Source organism: Aethalodelphis obliquidens, unplaced genomic scaffold (genome assembly GCF_003676395.1).
Source record: "Aethalodelphis obliquidens isolate GAN/ISIS:26980383/991018 unplaced genomic scaffold, ASM367639v1 scaffold81, whole genome shotgun sequence".
Lineage (NCBI taxonomy): Eukaryota > Metazoa > Chordata > Mammalia > Artiodactyla > Delphinidae > Aethalodelphis > Aethalodelphis obliquidens.
In genome coordinates, this window is record NW_020838025.1 from 5,345,778 (window position 1) to 5,367,533 (window position 21,756).

Here is a 21,756-nt window from a genome sequence, read left to right on the forward strand (position 1 = left end):
ACTCTTTGTGTCTTCAGTGCCCGGCCCCCAGTGGCCAGCACTATGATTAGTAATTGCTTTCTTGGTGACTGTGAGAAACCCAGTTTTTGGTGTGCCTAGTTTACATAGTGCAGCCAATCAGCTTGGCAGGAGCAGAAGTGAGACTCTAGGTTGTGACACCCTCTAAGGTCCTCCGTATTATACATCAGTCAGATAGACAATCCCACAGGCCTCTTTGTTTCACCCTTGGGGGATTCCAAAATTTCTTGATGATTGATTGCCTTTCAGTAGTCCTTTTACAGATGGGGAAACTGAGACTTAGAAAGCAACTTTCCCAGGATCCCCAAGCTGATATGTGGGTAGTTGGGGTTTGAGCTGAAATCAACAGAATGGATTTGACTCCATATTAGTGCCTGACTCATAAAACCAAAGCTAATGTCTTAACATAACACGTAGAACTGATAACACTTATTATCTTAATCCTGGGTCATACATAGGCTGACAAAATTATTACCCAAATCAGCTTTTTAAAAACATTGTTTTTTGTTTGAGCAAAGGAAGCATTTGTAGAAAAGATGAAAAGAGGGTGTTATTCATTCAATCTTTTGCCCCTACCTCCCCAAAAGCACACAATCTTTATTACCTCTGAATTCTGATTTCAGTTTAATATACACAAGGAAATGCTTGCAAATGATGGCAGGCCCAGAAGATTAGTTACAAGTAATTCAAACATGTTAGCACAAAAGAAAACAAATAAAAATTATTTATGATCCATCAGTCGTTCTTTTTTCCCACAGATCTTAAAAATAAAAATTGGTCTTAGCTTCTCATTTTCAATATGCTTTCTTCCTTTGACTCCTGTAAAACTTCCAACGATATTAACACCTCTATATACAAAGAAGCAGTGTGGTAGTACATGTGACCTTATACATTTTTCACTCAAAGAAAAAATTATGAAATATTTGCTTTGAACCTGCTCTTCGATTCTAAGAGGAAGCTAATTTGAAAGATTCATAAATATTACTTAAGTGGCCAAACTATTTTTTATTTGAAACTAACATGAAACTCTAAGGTGAGCTGACCTGGTTGGAAAGGAGAAGGAATAACTCTGGCCTCCCTAAGTTTTGTCAGTTAGGGAGCAGATAGGAATTGGCAACCCCAAGAAGAGAAGAATAAGTTTAATGTATCTTCTCACACACCATTAAGTTAGAGCAGCTCATCATGGAGGTTTAGACTGGTCCATCTCCCTAGAAGGTAGAAAAGGTTAATTAATTACAACATCATTTTTTTTCTTTGCTTTCTCCTCCCGTCCCTTTCCCCTCCCCATCAGCCCTCTTATTCCTGATTACTCCTACCCCTTATTGGTTACCTACTGAATGTTTTCTGTACTTTTCTGACTTTGTTTCAGAGTTTTAATCTGTTACTTAACTTGTGCTTAGGCTATAGGTGTGGAAGCTTCATTTTATTTTCCATCATTTTATTATTAAAATAAATTTTGATATGGGGCTCAAGTGATGTATCTGAAGCCACAGGTAATAAGTAGAGGAGCCAGGACTTCATAAGTAGAGAACCTGGGGAGGTGAAACCCAGAGACTGTGTTCCTTTCCTTGAAGATATGCTGTCACATGGATTTCCATCCTCTTGAGGAAATAACAGTCAGTACAATGTACTGAGCCTTCTGTTATTAACATGGATTGGATGCTTTTTTTTTTTTTTTTTTTGCTGTGCTGCTTGGCATGTGGGATCTTAGTTCCCTGGCCAGGGATCAAACCTGTGCCCCTTGCAGTGGAAGCACGGAGTCTTAACCACTGGACAAGCAGGTAAGTCCCCAACTCTCAAGTTCTATTTAATTTTTTTCCTCATACTTCGATCTGTGCTTTAAAATAACTTTATGTGTATGAATAATTGACTGATCTGGCTTGTTCAGTAGTTGAAATAATCACCTTGTCCTACTGTCCATAGGTTTATTTTTATTTTTCATATTGTTGATCATTTACAGTCTTATTTGGAGAGTAAATCCCAAAATGATTTTGTTTTATTTTTTGCACTTAAGAATGAGTTTTCTCTTCTATATCTTTTCCAAGGGAAAGAAAATACCCTTCCATATATTACTTGACGACTTTAACCCACTTCTAGATCTATTTAGGAAATAAAACATTTGGGGACAGACCGTGATGCGTATTCCTGACAATATGTGCCTGTAACAGATGTCCACTTCCTGTGGGGATCTTCATGTAAACATCATCATAAACTTCTACATGTATATGGAGTAGGGGTAAGACTGAAAACTTTGGTCAGCTTCAGCCTGGGTACGTTAGCATCACCGAGAGCAGAACTTCCCTCAGCTGCGTGCCGAGAAGGAAAGACAAAGACCCCAACTCACCCGACAGCAGCCACAGCACTGATAGTCTCCACACAGGGTCCCCAGGAGGCCGTTGATCACCTGGATGGCACAGATAAGTATCTGAACCGCCCCTATGATCAGCAGGATGGAGAAGAGGGTCAGATGCCAGGGAATCACGTTGTCAGGCTTTTCGCACTGGCTCCATAAGTCCCTGTCCCTGAGGTAATCTCTGTCGGGAACATGAGGAAAAAAGGAGATGTTGGTAAAAAGTGCGCAATACCCTAGGCTAGAAAGTCACCATAACGATTTTTCTTCTGCAATACTATCTATCCAAGATATAAGCTCCATGGGAAAAAAAAAATCCCATAATAACAACACTTTTAAAAACAATACCTAACAATTTTACTGAGTATAGACTAAGGTGCCAGACCCCGTTCTGAACACTTAACACGTATTCACTCCTTTATTTCTCATAGAAACTTTATGGTTCTTTTCTTCCATTTCACAAATGAGAACACTGAGGCACAGAGTGGTTAAGTGACTTACCCCAGCTCACACAGCTACTGAGTGACAGAGTGATTTTTGTGAGCTGACCAGGAGGATGGGTAAGTTTAATATCTATTAAGGGGCAATGAAAATGAAGACACTCCAGGAGCAGAATCTCACAAATGTTCACGGCCTTTATCCTACTATTGTCCTTAGGGACCTTTTGGACTTCTGATAAGTTATCTGTCACGTCTAGTGGCCGTGTGAAGCCATGTAAAGTACAGTTGTGTCGTATAGTTAAAGGGAAGAGCTCGATTCTTTTAAGGCCTACTTCTAGCCAAATTGTGAACTGACTCAGCTATATTTTTGTGAAGATGTAGGGATTCCACCTGCAAAAAGAGTTAATTAACTAAAAGAAAGAAATAATCTGCTGCCTTAATACACATTTTATGAAAACTTTGAAATAGGAGAAACTGCGATATATTTATACAATATATACATTAGGAGTCCACTGCAATACCAAGGGCATCGTGCCTTGAAGGAGAAATGTGACGTGTGGTATCTTTAAGACAACAATGAGGGTACAGCGGGTAAAATCCCTGCATCTTTATATTCCTTCTCACGTTCTTAAAGCCACAAATTGGTCTCTCCCTCTTCCTTTACGCGTCCTCTCTCCTTTCAAGGCCTCAAGAGGAAACTCTCCGTCTGACTACTAAAGTCATCTCCACCTCATTGTTTTTAGATCATTTTGACCATCCGTCTCTGATGATTTCTCCAATGCATCAGCACACATTTATTTGAGATACATTCTGTATTAAGATTTTGAAAAATCTTTGAAATGATGGAAGATGCCCTAGAGTTTAGTCGAGCAGAAGAGATAAAGGAAAGAATGAGACTTTCGCTCTTGATTGAAAAATAAAACATCGTTTATCACATTGATTCACCTTCCCATGAGAATACAGGTTCTAGCCGCTCACTGGCTGTGTGACTTTTGTATCTCTCTGTAAGATGGGAATAACGATATCAAATCATAGGGTTAAATAAGGATTGAATGAGTTAACGCTAGTAAAGCACTTAGAACAGTGCCTAGCATATCGTAAGTTTTCCATAAACCCGGATATTGTTATTATTTTACTTAAGCTGAGCAGTCTGGTCTAAAAGAAAAAGGCTGGTATTTTGGATTCAGATGGACCTGGGTTTGAATCCAAGCATTCCTCTCACTGGCTGTGTATTCCTCACACAAGTCACCTACCACCCCCCACCCCCTGGCCTTCACATCATTTTCTTCATCTATAAAATGGGCTGAGAACAACCTCACAATTGTGAAATTTCACTGAGTTAATATACCTATGTATGGCTGTATAAGACTTCTTTTCATTATGTTACTATTATTTTTAAAATTTATTTTTGGCTGCGTTGGGTCTTCGTTGTTGTGCGTGGGCTTTCTCTAGTTGCAGTGAGCGGGGGCTACTCTTCGTTGTGGTGCGCGGGCTTCTCACTGCAGTGGCTTCTCTTGTTGTGGAGCATGGGCTGTAGGCGCGCAGGCTTCAGTAGTTGTGGCACGTGGGCTCAGTAGTTGTGGTGCACGGGCTTAGTTGCTCTGCAGCATGTGGGATCTTCCCGGACCAGGACTCCAACCCGTGTCCAGGAAGATTGGCAGGTGGATTCTTAACCACTGCACCACCAGGGAAGCCCCCATTATGTTATTTTTAAAACACTCATTTTTCCATTCTGTTTTTTTCCATGTAGTCCTTCCTATCTTTACAATTTTTCAACTTGATGATTATAAGAGGTTACAAGAAGACAATATTTTCCAGGCACATTTTATAAAGAAAAGATCCTAAGGTGAAGTAATTGGCAGTCCCCAGTTTGGACCCTCGGCTGAAGAGTTTGTCCAGCGGTGGGACGACACCACCCCCTGGTGGTGATATTGTTGAACCGCTCACGGGGGAATTTGGAAGCAAGGATTGAGTTTGGGTGGAGAAATCCTCTCAGTTTCACTCCAGCTGCTGCCTCACCCCTTACAAACCCTCACGGATAGCTGTTCCACAGGCCCTTCTTCTTTCCCCCCAAACTCTCAGGTTCTGAGAGTCTCAGATCTCGGGAAATGATTGCTGCGTCCAACCCTCCAACCCCAGGTGAGAGGGCACTAATTTTTCATGGATCTGGAGGCTAAATCATGCTTCCACATTCTGTGACATGAGGAGAGCTGAGGCAGTTTAAACCCACTGAATCTCATCATTGTGAAGGGCGGTCCCACCTGAGATGCAGTAATTCCATCAGTCTCAGAGTAGAACACCATGGATTTCATACAACTCACTTCTTGCCAGCAGCAAAGGTAGCTGAAGGAAGGAGCAGGGGAGCCCGAGGGCTTTGCCTGGGGAACTCGGGCGCCACCTCCTCTGAGACAGACCCCTTGATGTTCCTGCCCTCAGCTGGCTGTGGTACCCCTTCTGTGCTTCCCAGCCCTCTGGTTCCTTCTGGTACACAGTGCCCAGGACCCTGAGCTGTCCGCATCTGTCCATTTGTCTGTCTTCTCTTTGTGACTATACATCCACAAGGGTGGAGACCATGTCCCCATCTCTGTCCCCAGTTCCAGCACAGGGAGTGTTCAGTAAATGAGCAGCTTTCATGTACGGGGTCCTGCCCGTGTTCTGGGCGCTGGGCTAGCTGCGTTCCATCATCCCTCCCAATCCTACGAGGAGATGCTAGTTTTCTTGAACAATGCCCCAGGAAATATTCACTGAATGAATGAACATATACACAGATTAAGAAGATGAGGGGGGAGGGGCAACATGGGGGAGCGAATTAAGAGGTACAAACAATTAGGTATAAAATAAGCTACAGGATATATTGGACAACACGGGGAATACAGCCAATATTTTATAATAATTATAAATGGAGTTTAACTGTTAAAAATTGTGAATCACTACATTGTACACCTGTAACTTATGTAATATTGTACACCAACTATACTTCAATTACAAGAAATGTACTGCTTAAAAAAAGACATTATTTAGAAAGTGTAAAAAAAAAAAAGCTGAGGGGCTTCCCTGGTGGCGCAGTGGTTGAGAGTCCGCCTGCCGATGCAGGGGACACGGGTTCTTGCCCCGGTCCGGGAGGATCCCACATGCCGCGGAGCGGCTGGGCCCGTGAGCCATGGCCCATGTGCTCCGCAACGGGAGAGGACACAACAGTGAGAGGCCCGCGTACCGCACACACACACACACAAATATATATATATATATATATATATATATATGGTCTCTAATAGCCGTGTGCAGCTACTGAGTGCTTGAAATATGGCTAGTGTGATTGAGGAATTTTAAACTTTATTTCATTTACATGAATTTAAGTTTAAGTAGACACGTATGGCAACTGTCTACTGCCTTGAGCAGTGCGGTCTAGGGGCAGAGGGATGTGTAATATAAAAAGACTAATAATACTCGAAGTTAGAAGACGAGAGTTTGCTCCCTGTCTCTGCTGCCCACTAATTGTGAGACTTGGAGCACATCACACTTATTCAGTCTGCCTCAGTGGGGAGTTACTACCTCTTGACGTTGTTGTGGAGATTAAATTATAAATTTATTTTTAAAAAAGTTCTTTCTAAACTACAAAGTACCGTGAAAATATTGTTACTTTAATGAGTTCTATTAACAATAACTCTCATGAAGAACCTACAGTGCTTTCAAGGTCGTTTTCCATAAATCTGCACCTTAAGAGATTGTTAGGTTATCCATCATTTGGGGTATTAGTGGAAGCCTTTGAGCTTAATGAGCAGTCATTCTCGTTTTCTATTATAAGATTTTCAATGGAAGGCACTGCTCCCTGTTTATTAATATTATTAGTTGCCTCATGTTGATGCTAATAAATGTTTTGTTTTTTTTTAAAGAAGATGTTGGGGGTAGGAGTTTATTAATTAATTAATTAATTTTTGCTGTGTGGGGTCTTCGTTTCTGTGTGAGGGCTTTCTCTAGTTGTGGCAAGCGGGGGCCACTCTTCATCGCGGTATGCGGGCCTCTCACTATCATGGCTTCTCTTGTTGCGGAACACAGGCTCCAGATGCGCAGACTCAGTAGTTGTGGCTCACGGGCCTAGTTGCTCTGCGGCATGTGGGATCTTCCCGGACCGGGGCACGAACCCGTGTCCCCTGCTTTGGCAGGCAGATTCTCAACCACTGCGCCACCAGGGAAGCCCGCTAATAAATGTCTGAATGCAAGAGGTGACACCACCAACCTCCTTCCCTCAGGCCAACTGATGTGCCCTCTTCCATTATTTCTCCTGGTGTCTGTCAAAAGAGCACCTAGAGGTGAGATCTTGTGTAACTTCACCCCACAACTCCAGCTCTGCCTCAAAGGAGCAGCATGCCTGAGACTTGTAAACTCAAGATGACGGACCTTGAACGGTGTCCCCCGTGGGCCTTTACCTGCTGGTGCCCCAGATGGTGACATGTGAGCATTGAAGGGTGTACCTTACCCGTCCAGGAAGGGGTAGCCCCACGTGCTATTATTGACCATGAGGCATTTTGGACCCTTGTTGATTGAGACAGCTGAGATGATAAATGAGTATCCGGCACCCAAGACTCCAACCACAGCAAATATTGTGGAGGTGAACATCTGAAAGAGAAGGAGAGAGACCGCCAGGTTCTTAAGGTGTCCAGAGATTACACACAGCACACCTAACTGGCCTGTTATTGAGCATGGTGAATATGGGGAAGTTACGGGGTATGCAGCCAGTTTTTACTGGAAATGGGGCCTGTGGAGTCTCCTAGAATGAATTTTGGTGTCTCATGTCCCTTTCTCCAACCCCATCCCCATCTTTTTCACCTATTCATTGATGACCCAAGTGCTAGTCATGGTTTGATACCTTTGAACCAGGATTTTTAACCTTGCTAAGAACAAATTGTCCTTCACAGGCCTAATGTGGAAGACCAGTCTATTACAGAATCAAAGAATCTTAGAATGGGAAGTGATCTTCAGTTCTGTGGTCCAATCATCTCACTGAGGCTAGGTCACAGTGGGACCTCATGTGGCAGGAAGGTTCTGCTTATGAGAAAGGGTAGAAGTCTAGAATTTCTCCTCATCGGTCCTAGTTACATTCCTTGAGTTCAAAAAGATTAAGTCCAACCTCTCTTCCATGTGGTAGCAACATTTAAAATATCTGAAGATATTTTATATCTTACACAAAAATATTTTCTATATGACATTTCTCCACCCCTTCCACCCTCTGTTAGTTTTCTCTTCTTTGGGTTACACAAGCCCAACGATTCCAGTTCTTTTAAATATTTTTATATGACAGATTAGTTAGTGAAAAATAGACTGTACTACATCTTTGTTTTTTGTTTTTTTTTTTTTTTATTTAATTGAATTTAAAAGGCAGAAAAAATCCTGGAGCCTATCCAGGCTAACTCCCTCTTAGAGATGAGGAAAAAAAAAAAAAAAAGGGGGCCTAGAGAGGCAATGTCCATTCTAAACAGTAATTAGAGAGTAATGTGGAAACATTAATAATTCTGTAAATAGAGGTGGAAAATGATCACCTCTATTGCTTTGGGACATGAAGGTGTAGTGCAAAGTACAAGAGTTTAAAAGTCAGCAGAACCCAGTCTCAAATCTCAGTTTTGCTACTTTTCTCTGTGTGATGACTGGCTCTCAGTTTCTCATCTATAAAATGGACATGATAAAGCCTACCTAAGTTAGATGTGATAACCCAAGTTAAATGTCAGATACTTCCTCTTTCCCCTTCCCTGTATTACTATCAATCTTTTTACAGTATATATTTGAGGGTTTGAGGGTGGGGTTAGAGTGCAGAGAGGATCTAACTGTGCCTGGGCAACTGGAATCTGTGTAATCTATTTAGCTGGGGTTCATATTCATATCATATGTCATATCATATATAAATGTATTTTTTTTGAAAATTTATTTATTTATCTATTTATTTTGGGCTACGTTGGGTCCTCGTTGCTGTGTGCGCGCTTTCTCTCTAGTTGCAGCCAGCAGGGGCTACTCTTCGTTGAGGTGCACGGGCTTCTCATTGTGGTGGCTTCTCTTTGTTGTCGAGCACGGGCTCTAGGCACATGGACTTCAGTAGTTGTGGCACGCAGGCTCAGTAGTTGTGGCACATGGGCTTAGTTGCTCCGTGGCATGTGGGATCTTCCTGGACCAGGGCTCGAACCCGTGTCCCCTGCATTGGCAGGCGGATTCTTAACCACTGCGCCACCAGGGAAGTCCCTATAAATGTATTTTTGATGCAACTTTCCAAGACTGAGCTCTGGCTCCATGCACCGTGTCTGACTTCCCAAGTAGAACTGACCATTCCCTTCTTCATAGTGAAAGAGAACAAGACCCTGTGGAGTTCCTGGGCATGGAAGCCTTTCCATGTCCCTGTTTCTTGTTTGTAGGGAACAGACTCTAGACCTTCCCAGAATCCCAAAGAGCAGATTTGAACAGTTGCTAATCAGGGAATGGAGAGGATGCAGAGACAAGGGAGGAATAGCCAAGAAACAGTAATTCAGCCTTGGGGCAGGGTCCTGGTTCCATCTCAAGGGATACACATAATAATATCTTTGAGCTCTTTATAGAACTAAAACCCTCAACAAATGGAAGATGTTAACTTTCTTCATTCCAGAGAATGTCACAGTTTGATAACCTTGAGAAGCTCATCAGGATACCACTTGAGATCAGATTAAAGAAGTTCAGGCCCTGCATACACCCTGATCCTTATCAGCAAAGCTGCCCTTGAACCATTGCTATAAAACTCCTCACCAAATCCTCCTGGGTTGGGACACAGTTTTTCAGGGCATGAACCTGCTGTGTTCCCCTTTGCCAGGCAAAGCAATAAAGCTATTCTTTTCTACTTCACACAAAACTCTGTCTCAGAGATTCAATTTGGCACTGGTGAACAGCGGCCAAGTTTTCAGCATCCATATCTCCCACCTCCAGGGCTCTAGATTGTATCAACTCCCATCATAGCACAGTATATATAACACATCACTGCATAGCTGTTTATGTCTGTCTTCCCCAGCCAGAGGACAAACTCCTTGAAGCCATGGACAGTGGGTTATTTGAAGATAGTTAGGACATTGCTCCAGCCCTACCACCAACAGTTTGTTTGTTTTTTTTTTTCCCTCCCCAGCTTATCAAAGGCACTGGATAACTACTTATTGGATATTTTCAATGACTAAAGTTCATATACTCAGTATTTAGATTTTTCCTCTTAATTTTTATGCCTAGGGTATCCTAAACCCATTCCCACCATCAAGAACATTGTGAATATAATCTAGGTCAGAAGTAAATTAAAATTTGGGTCATTTTATCATGTTAGAACAGGCAATCTCTTTTCCAAAGGATGTCTTGTTGAATAATTTTGGAAATTGTTGAATTGTATAAAGTTAAATAGGTCTCATTCCTGTTGTACTTCTAAGAATCTTTGTGATATGCTAATATGCATGGAGCTCCAAGGAGGGGATATACTATGTATACTGGAATGTAAGGAAAATTATTAGCTCTCAAATTATCCCTCAGAAGTGAGGGACCTGCTTTACAGCTGTGCCCTTATTTCATCCATCAGGTAATAGGACATTTCCTCAAATTTGAACAAACAAGTATTGTGTGGGAAAGACATTAGTCAGAAACAACCCAATTACTGTTGGATGACAGAATTATTTAAACATTTCCTTCTTAACACAGATTTGCTAATTGTTCTAGGAAAGTTGACCTCACAATTCCTAGTTCCAGATATTATAGTTAACAAGCCTTTTAAAGGGCATTCTAATATAAGTATGTTTAGTGTTTACAATTGTGGGGATCATTAATATATACTTGCAAGAGGGATGTCTGAATACTCTCTTCGTCTTATCTGAATTGATACTTATGACTGAGTGACATTTCCGCTGACAGCATCATACACGGATACAAAAATGTCATTAAATGGAAAAAAAAGATGTGCTGTGGGAAACTTTTGATGGCTCCAGTGGTGTCTTTAGTGGGAGCAAAGACATTAAGGTCAAAAAACATGAAAACATTTTAAAATAAATGAGAGGAAAGAAGTAATATTTCAAAATCAATATATTAAAATTATTTTATATTTTATACATGTACTTTAAAATATGCATATATCACAGAACGCTTATGCGTATATTCACGTTAGTCAAATAACTTTTTTTGAAACTGCTTTCTGGGAAAATAAGAGGTGGTTTTATACAAAGTTTCACCTTATATTTGGGTGTATATTGTAATTTGCAGAGTTTTCTGATCTCATAGGAGCCTATAACTTCTTCCCTTGAGCCCTTGCAACGACACACTTTGGGAGATGCTGCTCCAATTTAACGAGAGCTTATCTAGCTACTTCTCTGTCTCTGAGCAACCTCCATGCTCCAATCAACTTGCTGTTTAGTTAGACACAGCTGGTGTTAATCTAGGAATGGCTAGAACGTTCCAGTAGAGCAATTGAAAGCTTATGCTCAGGTCAGTTTTTCCTAATGTTTTACCTCTTGTCCTTTCAGAGTGAGGCTCTGAGTGGTCTGGAAACATTTTTGACATGTGGTCCTTGGGATGGATTGGATTGTCTCAATTAAAAAAGAAGATTCTGTGAAGGAAGGGTCTCTCATCTTAAGATTGCTTAAAAGTGTTCAAAAGCCAGAATTTCCACTAAATAAATGGTTAAATATTCTTATAATTATGTTTTCACAAAAATGACGATCTCAAAAACCTTCTAGTGCAATCATCTCACTTTCTAGGTAATGCAAAGAGCTTCATTCTGCGACAGCCTTTGACGTATTATCTCATTTAATCTTCTCAACAAACCTGTGAGGTGGGTGTGATTATCTACATTTTCCAGACAGGAAACTGAGACTACTAGAAATTAAGATAATTGCTCTAAGTCAAACAAAGAGTAAAGTGGTGGGAGTAGGATCAGTCCATGGCCACTTGTTTCCAAAGCCCATGCTTTTGTGACCTTCTCAAAGCACACATCTAGAAGGTGGCTGAGCTAGATTAAGAACTGGGGTCTGGGCTTCCCTGGTGGCGCAGTGGTTGAGAGTCCGCTTGCCGATGCAGGGGACACGGGTTCGTGCCCCGGTCCGGGAGGATCCCACATGCTGCGGGGCGGCTGGGCCCGTGAGCCATGGCCGCTGAGCCTACGTGTCCAGAGCCTGTGCTCCGCAACGGGGTAGGCCACAATAGTGAGAGGCCCGTGTACCGTAAAAAAAAAAAAAAAAAAAAGAACTGGGGTCTCAGGGGAAGGGGCAGCATAGGGTTGGAGGATAAGACATACAAAATATTAGGTATAAAACATGCTACAAGGATATATTGGACAACACGGAGAATATAGCCAAAATTTTATAGTAACTATAAATGGAGTATAACCTTTAAAAAGTGTGAATCACTATATGGTACACCTGTAACATATAATATTGTACAGCAACTATACTTCAAAAAAACAAAAAACAAAAAAAAAGAACTGGGTCTCCCTCCCAGTCTAGTATCCTGTACCTACCACCTCTTCAAATACACACACACACAGAAAACACACTGCCACTAGCGCCAGATATTCTATTATTTGCAAATTTCTCTGTGAATGACATTGGTTCTCTCACAGAAATAAAACGACAGATAAGAAAAAAAATATCTTTTTGCTTATTTGACCTTCTGATCTTGAGTTCTAATTATTAGTCAGGAATCATGAAACTATTGATTATTAAGAATGGAAGAGTATCTAAAATTGCTGTCATAGAAAAGAAAGATCACTTTTCCAGGAAGGCAGTTTGGAAGTCTGCGGAAACCAGGGTTCCGGCCTCCTCAGTCACCCAGGCCCCCGCCTCCCTGGCCTCGGTTTCTGGTGGCAAACAGAAGAAAGGGGTGGGTGGTTCCAGATGGCCCCTTTGACTAAAGCAACTCCGGATTTCATCATCCACTGGCTGGTAATGAGAGGAGAAATCTGTCTTGTGCTATTCCTGCTGTGTGAGATGAGTGGAGGATTTTAGATATCATTCCTGGAACGTGTCGCAGGCAAATGTTTACAGACACAAAAAGTGAGTACAGAGGCAAACAGTCCTCATTTTAGGCAAGTCTGAGTAAATGAAAAACCAAGTTAATATAAAATAGCAATGAGATAATTTTCCCCTTTATCGAAGAGTCCCCCTTGTAAGCACCTCTATCCCAACACTGTCCAACTGAAACATAATGCGAGCCACATACATAATTTAAAATTTTCTAGTGACACTTCTTAAAAGGTATAAAAAAATGAGATTAATTTTGATAATATATTTCCTTTAACTCAGCATATCCAACATATTATCATTTCAACAGGTCATCAATATAAAAACTACTAATGAGATATTTTACATTCTTCTTTTTACCAGTTCTTTGAAATCTGGTATGTGTTTTATACTTATGGTACATCTCAATTTTTCTTTTTTTTTTCTGTGGCCAAGCCTCGCAGCATGCAGGATCTTAGTTCCCCGACCAGAGATTGAACCCACGCCCCCTGCAGTGGAAGCACAGAGTCTTAACCACTGGACCACGAGGGAAGTCCCAGGTACATCTCAATTTTTTTAAAAAAAATTTATTTATATTTATTTATTTATAACATCTTTATAGCAGTATAATTGCTTCACAATGGTGTGCTAGTTTCTGCTTTACAACATAGTGGATCAGCCACACACACACATATATCCCCACATCTCCCTCTTGCGTCTCCCTCCCACCTTCCCTATCCCACCCCTCTAGGTGGTCACAAAGCACCGGGCTGATCTCCCTATGCTATGCGGCTGCTTCCCACTAGCTATCTACCTTACGTTTGGTAGTGTACGTATGTCGATGCCACTCTCTCACTTTGTCCCAGCTTACCCTTCCCCCTCCCCATATCCTCAAGTCCATTCTCTAGTAGGTCTGCACCTTTATTCCCGTCCTGCCTCTAGCTACATGTAAAAGAACGAAATTAGTACATCTCAATTTTGATTGGCCACATTTCATACGCTCAATAGCCACATGTGGATAGTGGCTCCTGTATTGGACAGTACAGTCTAGAACATGTGGAAGATTGATTTTTGGTAGTAAAAGTTAAAAAAAATGGATGGATATGGGCTGTACTGATTCCCTGATTACGGTTACTCGCAGGAGGGAGGGATGTGTAACAGAGGAGGGCAAGACAGTGACCCTCAATTGAAGCAATAAGGTTTTATTTCTTTACAAAACTTTCTGAAGAAAATATGGCATCAGGTTACAATTTCATAAAGCTACAGGTAGTATGTTTTGTTTTTGTATTCACATTTGAAATATCTCAACTTGAAATAAAAAAAAATACTCTAAATAATTTTTCATAACTTTTCCAGAATGGATGACCTACATGAAGCAAGGTACACTATATGTCACTTTGTTTTAAGTCATTTCGTGTTCAGAAGTCTTTAAAAAATTGCTAAATTTACTACTCTGAGCTATTATCAATCTTAAAATGAGATGAAGTACATTCCATTTATCATGGGTTTCATGATACAAAACTTTTCATGTTAAAAGAGAAGTTATTGAAATCAAGTTGAATATGTCAGGGAGCAGATGCTTCAAGTTGGTGTTTTTTAAACTAAACAGGCAAAAGGCCTGGAATATTTCTGGAAGGAGACACAATAATTGGAAACACTGGTAACCTCTGGGGAAGGGCGTTGCCAGACTTTGAAGTCAGGAATGTGTGGCTTCCGTGGTAGTTTTTGTACTGTGGGCATGTTTTCCCTATTCTAAATGAATAAATAGTAAAGGGGGACACTACTGTGTAGTGTAGTGGTCAAGGACGTGGGATACAGGCAGACAGATCTGGGTTTGAGTCCTGGTTCCTCCCTCATGAGTTTGAGAAGGTCATCTTTCTAAGATCTCCATTTCTTCTTCTGTAAAATAAGCCTCGATAATAACTACCCGTCTCCCAGAGATCATAATATGTAAGATAACTAATCAAAAATAGGAAATAGGGAATCAAATGTACACATTGTCTCGCAAATCAGATAACCCCCAGGTGGGGTAGGTAATGCCTGGTACTTCACTGTGGGGATACCCAGAAATCTCTTTCGCCTATTTCCAAGATTTGGATCATTTCCCATGACATTAACAAGCACTTGATAAGTGTCATTGTTATATTATAATGTTTTAATAATCATAGCCTCACATACTTTAACTTTCCAGAAATACAGAGAGTATAGCTCTGGGGAGAAAAATAAAAGTAGACAGGCTGACTGTCTTATGGTTGCTCAGCGCTCATGTTCAGTTTGTATTTCTAAAGAAATATGTGTTAATGTATATGCTGTAAATACTTCCGTTGAAACGGAAAAAGATGCTCCCAAATTCACCGTGTGTCAGCTTTAAGGCCTCCCCCTCTACCGGGCTCTGGAGGCGGACCATGTGGGATGAGATCCCAGCTCTGCCCTGGTCCGTGGTGTGTACTGCGTCAGCTGAAGCAAATGGAGGAGGGGCGGGGGGCTGAGAAGGGGGGAAGGGTGGGTGGTTCGGAGACATGGTATTTTGAGGCTTGGGCAGTGGCAACATGTTGGGGGAACATCTCTGGTGGGCATGAAGGTTCCTCTCAGCAAGTTTTCTAAGAGGTACATAGATGTTACTTGAAGTGTTTTCTCGCTTAAACGTGAATGTCCTCCTGTATTTTCTGCCTCAGCCTTGGAAAGCCCGGAAGACAGACAGGGGCGTCGCGGGTGTGGTGGTCGGAAACTCAACTTGCAAGAGCTTCAGTTTCCTTATTTATAAAACGAGAAGTTTAATGCCTAACTCATTAGGGGCTATTGTGAGAATTGAGCCTGATCAAGTACGGAAATCACCTGAAATCCTCCCAGAGCGTTCATTTACTTCATTCATCCGACAAGCATTTATCGAGGACCTTTGTGCCCTCAGTACCCCCAGGCACTTGGTACTACTCTCCCCTGCCCTGCACGCTAAGGCTTGCAACCTCTTCCCCCATTCTTGCAATGTCCTTACGAAAGGTAGCAACTGCCACGGTCCATTTTACAGCAGAGGATTTTGAAGCAAAGAAAACATTTACTGAAGAAATAGGGTTTCATACGTTATTTCTCCTTTTAAGATAATCTGTTATTTCAAAAGAAGTGTCTTCTTACATCCCCCTCAAACGGGCTGTCCTTCCAAGGAATGCAGAGGCGGCTGTGCTCTTGGCCTCAGGAAGTACTGACGGCAGAAGTACTTACACAGAAGGCATCCCTAAGGGGCACTGGTGAGCCGAGCTGGTCATGGGGAGAAGTGCTGACTCTACAGTGAATAGACTGATTTATGAACTATCCAAGATCTTCCTTCAGAACAGGTCTGCCAATCATCTGACCCTGCCTATGGGTTGGGGGGCAGGGGGGGGCTTTATCGGCCTGATATACTTTCAGAATGCTGAAATGCCAGCCTACCCCTAAATATCTCCTTTATCAGGCCCATTATTAGAGACACTCTTCTGAGTCAAGGTCAAGGTCTTCTAAAGGCTCTTATTAAAGAATATACTTAACACAAAAGCGTTGATAAAATTAATCAGCTGTCCCATTGGACCCTGAGATGTCAAATTTTTTTCTTTTTTTAAGGATTAGAGGGCAGGAGACCTTGACCAACCACAGATCAGCAGCTAGGGCACCTCCAGTTTTGGAGAACGAGGTTGAGACCTAACTACAAACCCAGGCCAGGGTTTCCAAAGCCCACCTTGGAAGTCACCCTCCTCTCATAGCTTTTGCCCCAGGGCTCCCTTTTCTCAACTCTCATTTACCCTAATTTATTTAAAAGATTGCAGATCCCTGGGACTGGGTTTCAGTCTTGCTCTGCCTCAGAGGAGAGTTTGCCTCTATTTTTTAGTTTCACTATGAAACTATCAATCAGGTGACCTCAAGATTTTTTTTTTTCCCAGCTCACTGTCTTGCTTTATCTCTACAGCCATCACATCCTGCTTCCACTATTGATTCATATGTCCTGGTTTTACTACCCAAGGGAAGGGAAGAGAATGATGCAGCTGACTTCTGGGGAATGTTCCAGAAAGATGCAGCAAAGAAGAGAGGAGAGAGAGAGACCAGGAAACAAACGATGGAGAGCAAAGCTGTGAAGACAGCCGCAGGATTTAGCTCAGCAGCCCTTGGCCTAGTCTGTTCCTGCCTCACAGACCTTTCTGCCCAACAGGATTTCTTACACCACGTTCCTCAGAAGCCCAGTGTTCCTTAAACACTGGAGGGGAAGGCTGTGAGCCTTAGGAAAACTAATTCAAACCTTTAGCATTATAATACCATCAAATTATGCTGCAGCTTTTTTTCTTTTTGTCTGACAAAATGTTTGTAAATACCTTTCTTTAGAAACTGATGATTGCTCCAGAACCTCAGAACCTTAAGGAAACTTGGCTCTAAAGCAGAGGCATGAACCCAGTGCCCCTTAGGGGTGGGTGAAGAGCTCAGTCACGCCCAGTGCAGGCCGTTTTTGTGTCAAAATGGAGGCCCAGGAGTAACAGGTTACTTTTTTGTTTTTCGAAAAAGAAGTAAGGTATCTAGATATTTTTTGTGAGATCTCTCTACTTTTAAAAGTTGGCAGCTGACAAACAAATGAACCCCAAACAAGAAATCCTTCTGCTGGCCACCTAGAGTGCGGTGCGCCTGGTACAGGGCAGCCCTGGCTGTGCCTTTGTTTCCAGCTGGCAGAGCTGGTCCTTTGACGGGCACTCCCCTTGTGGACAGCCAGCCAGTGGCCGGGAGGAGTCATCCTCAACCCACACCAAGGGCAGATGGCCCCCGTGGGGTGAGGAAACCCAATCAGACAACTAGAATTGGGCAGATTGTATTGACTCAACGGTGCTTGTAAAAATGTGACTTTTCTGCCTCTTCTTGGACTTCATATAAATCTAATTTAAAATCACTCTTTGCACAATACTTTGAATATTGTTCCGCATCTCACTTTGGTTATGTATAAACCTAAAAACGAAAGAAATAAACAAGCAAAAACCCTGGCTTTATACTGGCTAATCTTCAGACTTCTACTCAGCACCAGGGAACGAGCTGTTAGATTTCTAACCAATTCATCCAACTTTCTTAATTGCTAATTTTTTTCAAATTCTTGTTTCCGATTTATTGCCCCCAAATCCACAAGGTATAGTGGGATTACATTTCAAAGAGAAAATGAGTTACATATTTATTCCTTTCCTTTATAATTAAGTCTAGTAAGATATTATATATAGCACATGTTACATAATTGTAGCAAATGAATTGTGGTTGATTTTTACATCTCTTTGTAAATGATGATTTTAAATGTTGCTATAATAACCAATGCTTGATGGTGTTAAAAAGGTGAGAACATTCTCTTTGAATGATCCTCGATCTCACATGGAAAAGCATCATCGTATTTGCAGTGCACCAGCCTCAGCCCTTCATATGTAGTCAATAGATATTTTTTAATTGACTGAACAAATAGTGATGAGAAGGAAATGTTAGAGATGATTCTGTTTCAGGACAAATTGCTACACCTTTCCCTTTAAGAGGTTACGGTAAGAGTGTGTAATTCATCATCGGGGTTCTCTTAGATGGACAATTGAATCTCAGGAAATTAGAGCAGGAGCTGGTCTTACTCATCATCCAGCCAGTAATTCCAGTTCATCCTTCTTCATTTTTGCCACATCAATGTACCTGAACTCAATATTTTTCTTTAAGTCAACTCTCTATTTTATTCATTTATATCACCTCTATGAATGAAAAACTAGAATCATTAACTCACAAAAACAAAATATTATTGAATTTCTAGTTAACGTTTCTTGCATTCCTGGAGCTGGAGACTTGGTCGAAAGGGAGATTACAAAGGATTAGAAATAGTAAAGACATTTCCATCAACATAAGGGTTTTCTTGATAGAATCGAGAGGACTGAAGGAGAATCAAAATTAACTTTCGATGTTATTGAAAGATAGAGCACATCTGTGTACTAGCAGAGTTTGTCTGTACTTGGGACATTCTGATCTAGTCCAACTTCCTCATCTTATAGATGAACAGAGGACAGCAGAGAGAACCCCAGTTGCGGAAATGGAACCCAACCCCACTCCCAGCCTTCTTCCCACTCCAGCTCGGAATGGTGAAGCCTAGTTTGTCTAGCTTGCCCACTGAAGATGGATGGCTGCAGGAAACGAGAAAGGAAACAGAAGGCCCAAGGCAAAATCCAGGTAGAGGTAGGGAATTGCTGAGCCTCTGAAGCAGTGAAGCTGGCAGTGGTGTGGATGGAGAGTTTAGGGGACTATCGGGGAGAGGAGGTTACCAACTGTTATCCTGTCCCAGCTCCCCTCTACAGATGAGGCAATGCAGAGCCAGAGAAGGGAAATGACTTGCCCAAGGTCTCAGGGCTTCGAAGTGGCAGAGGGAGAGTCACAGCCCCCATCTCTGCCTTCCGAGCATGCATTCCTTACATGGCATCACTGCAATTTTCCAACTCTGATATCCCTGCCTGTTTGTAACATTTTAAATGGTACTTATACCCTATAAGTAGAAGGGTTTTACATTTTTATGATTATTGTTATTTTGCATCAGCAAGAATCCCACTTTCATCCCTGTACCAGCCGCCCCCAGAGTCCTGCCTGGGGCCGGTAACTCATCCCCACGCCCAGCGCAAGGAGGCAGTGCGCCCCGGAGCAGTTCTGGTGGCTGCCCCTCCCCAATCCCCTCCCCCTCCCCTCTCCCCTCCCCCTCCCCCCTCGCCCACCAACTCACCGCAAAGCGCTTCCCACAGCTCTCGTTGCCACAGCACATGCAGCAGTCATTGTTCTCCAGGCCCAAGAACACCAGCGCGGGGAAGATCATCTACCAGCAAAAGAAGCACCTCAGAGTGGGTCTGGTCTGGCATGCGAAGGGGGGGCCCGAGCCTGCCTGCCTGTATGAGGAACTACATCCGCAACGTGGGACTCGGTAGCCAAAGAGGACGGCAAGAGCTAACGGAGCCTGGCTGGTGGGTAGACAAGTATTATGGAGTCTTTAGGTTCTATCTGACCTAAATGCAGCTCCAAGGCAAGATATGACACCCCGAGTTTCCATTTACATGGTGGATTAGGATAGGGATAAGAAACTTGTCCTCAGTTGGCATGAAACATGAATCTCTCTCTCTCTCTAAACCAGAGAGCCCCAACTGCTATTGGAAACAAGGGGTAAAGAAATCATTAGCACAAGAGTGGAAGAGGAACCCACAGACACCTCCTTCTCTTGGCGGGTTTTAGTCAATCGATTAACTAGAAAATGCGTGCTCCTTCCCCAACCTCTTCAACCCGGCACCCACCGCAGCATTATCTTGTTAAAGATATTATGCGGCTCTCAGTTTGGTTCAGGGAAGTCAACTGACCCATGGGAGCTGCACGCCTAAGCTTGGGGATTTCATGACTTAGTCAACTTAGTGCACATGCCCCTGGCAAGTCCCAACGGGGAAGGGAAAAGATTAAAGTGCTGACTTTTCATCGTGCGATGCTTGGGCTTTCGTTAGCAACTAAATCTCTTCCTGTTCAGTAAGTACCCAATTTTAAAAGGATGGAGCGAAAATCTCCTTCGGCGAGATTTTAAGGCTTCCTTACTCACCAAGACCCCGCTTCCTAATATTCCTCCGAAATACCAGACCTCGTCAGAAAGGTGATCATTGTTGTCTATCACTTTTCCTCCAGGGAAAAATAGCAGGAGGTGAGCCAGGAAGCCAGACACAGCGAGGGGAATGAGGGTGCTGCCCAGGCACTTGGCACACCTCTCAGTGCACATGCCGGGGAGGTAGGATGCAGGTCTCGCTATGAGCCCCCTCGATGCCTCCTTTACAGGCTGTCTTCTGAGTTATCCGCCGCAGAGGCGTAATAATTGTCCCCAGGTCAATCCAGACGTTGGAGCTGAGAAGCAAGATCACCCTGTGAACGGTGTCCTTGGAGTCGCTTCAGCTTCTCAAATATAGCAGAACCTCGATGGCGATGGACATTTATACGTTCTCCCTGACCCGAAGTCTTTTTTTTTTCCTGCACCCTCATAAATAAGATTACGTTCATTGCGATTTTGCCATGGAGACCAATAACCTCTGTTAATAATCCACCAGCACAGACAAGACACTCAGCCTTGCTGCAATTGAACCTAGGGCTGGAACAAACAGCATCTGGGACGACTGCACCTTAAACTGACAATGGCCCTGCACAAATCAGGAAATATTTCCCCCAGGCTCTTTAGAAATCACTGTAAAATTGAGTTACATCCTAGCTGAAATCATGTCTCCTGAGGACTTAATTGTCTACAGTGCGTGTCTTTGTCTTTTCTGCTGAAAGCCTAGCGTGCAAAAGAGTTATTTGAAAGAGCTTCTGTTTTCCTCAATAGGAAAATAACAATGTGATGGCCTCGTTGGGTATTGCTGAGCTCAGGCCTCCAGGAATTTTTTAAAGGACAAAATCAGAATAACTATTTATTTTATTGCCTGATTACTCTATTTCTATACTTGCTACTCCATTCAGTTCTATCTCTTTCCCAACCTGGCGTGATAGAAATAGCAAAAACTGTTTTCCCAATCACCTTGTTCACCTATAGCTTCCATGCAGGAATAAAAAGCTCCACCTTTACAAAGGATAAGGGGAAAGGGAGGTCGGCATTGGGTGGAGAAGAAAGATACTGACGAGTGGATTGGAGGCAGAGCAATCAGGCAGCGTAAGAGGAGGTAAGATGGGACTGCTACCGGAAATTTTGCCAACTGCCCAGGGCAGCATTCGGTTACTAAATTGCTTTGTGTCACTTTAAGAAAGTCTCTGCCATGCCTAGCCCAAGCCCTGCCTTACGCAATGACCCTGCTCAGTACTGGTGCTATGTAACAGCTGAAGGACTAGGGGGTGGAAACGGAGACTGCTAGCTCTTTGTTGAGAGCCTAGAGGTTAGAATAAGACAGTAGGTAGAATTTCATAGTCAAACTGTAGCTAAATAAAAAGCAAGTCACATCATTATCATGGTGAGACC

General features: G+C 42.5%; 1 protein-coding gene across 1 annotated transcript; it reads right to left on the reverse strand.

Moving 5' to 3' along the window:
* Positions 1-569: 569 nt before the first annotated feature.
* Positions 570-21,201, reverse strand: TM4SF4 (transmembrane 4 L six family member 4). Its single transcript, XM_027092845.1, has 5 exons — positions 20,362-21,201; positions 19,510-19,599; positions 7,286-7,425; positions 2,363-2,552; positions 570-1,226 (listed from the first exon to the last, which is right to left on the reverse strand). The coding sequence occupies exons 1-5, from the start codon at positions 20,533-20,535 to the stop codon at positions 1,209-1,211; spliced, it is 612 nt and encodes a 203-aa protein (XP_026948646.1). The 5' UTR covers positions 20,536-21,201; the 3' UTR covers positions 570-1,208.
* Between the last annotated feature and the right edge of the window lie 555 nt (positions 21,202-21,756).

What these genes read in the sequence shown, in the direction of transcription:
- TM4SF4 (XM_027092845.1), bottom strand. Translation starts at nt 20,535, where the DNA reads ATGTGCACTGAGAGGTGTGCCAAGTGCCTGGGCAGCACCCTCATTCCC. An exon ending in TATTAGGAAGCGGGGTCTTG is followed by an intron (nt 19,600 to 20,361) that starts GTGAGTAAGGAA and finishes TTTTGCTGGTAG; the next exon opens with ATGATCTTCCCCGCGCTGGT. An exon ending in GCTGTGGGAAGCGCTTTGCG is followed by an intron (nt 7,426 to 19,509) that starts GTGAGTTGGTGG and finishes CTTCTCTTTCAG; the next exon opens with ATGTTCACCTCCACAATATT.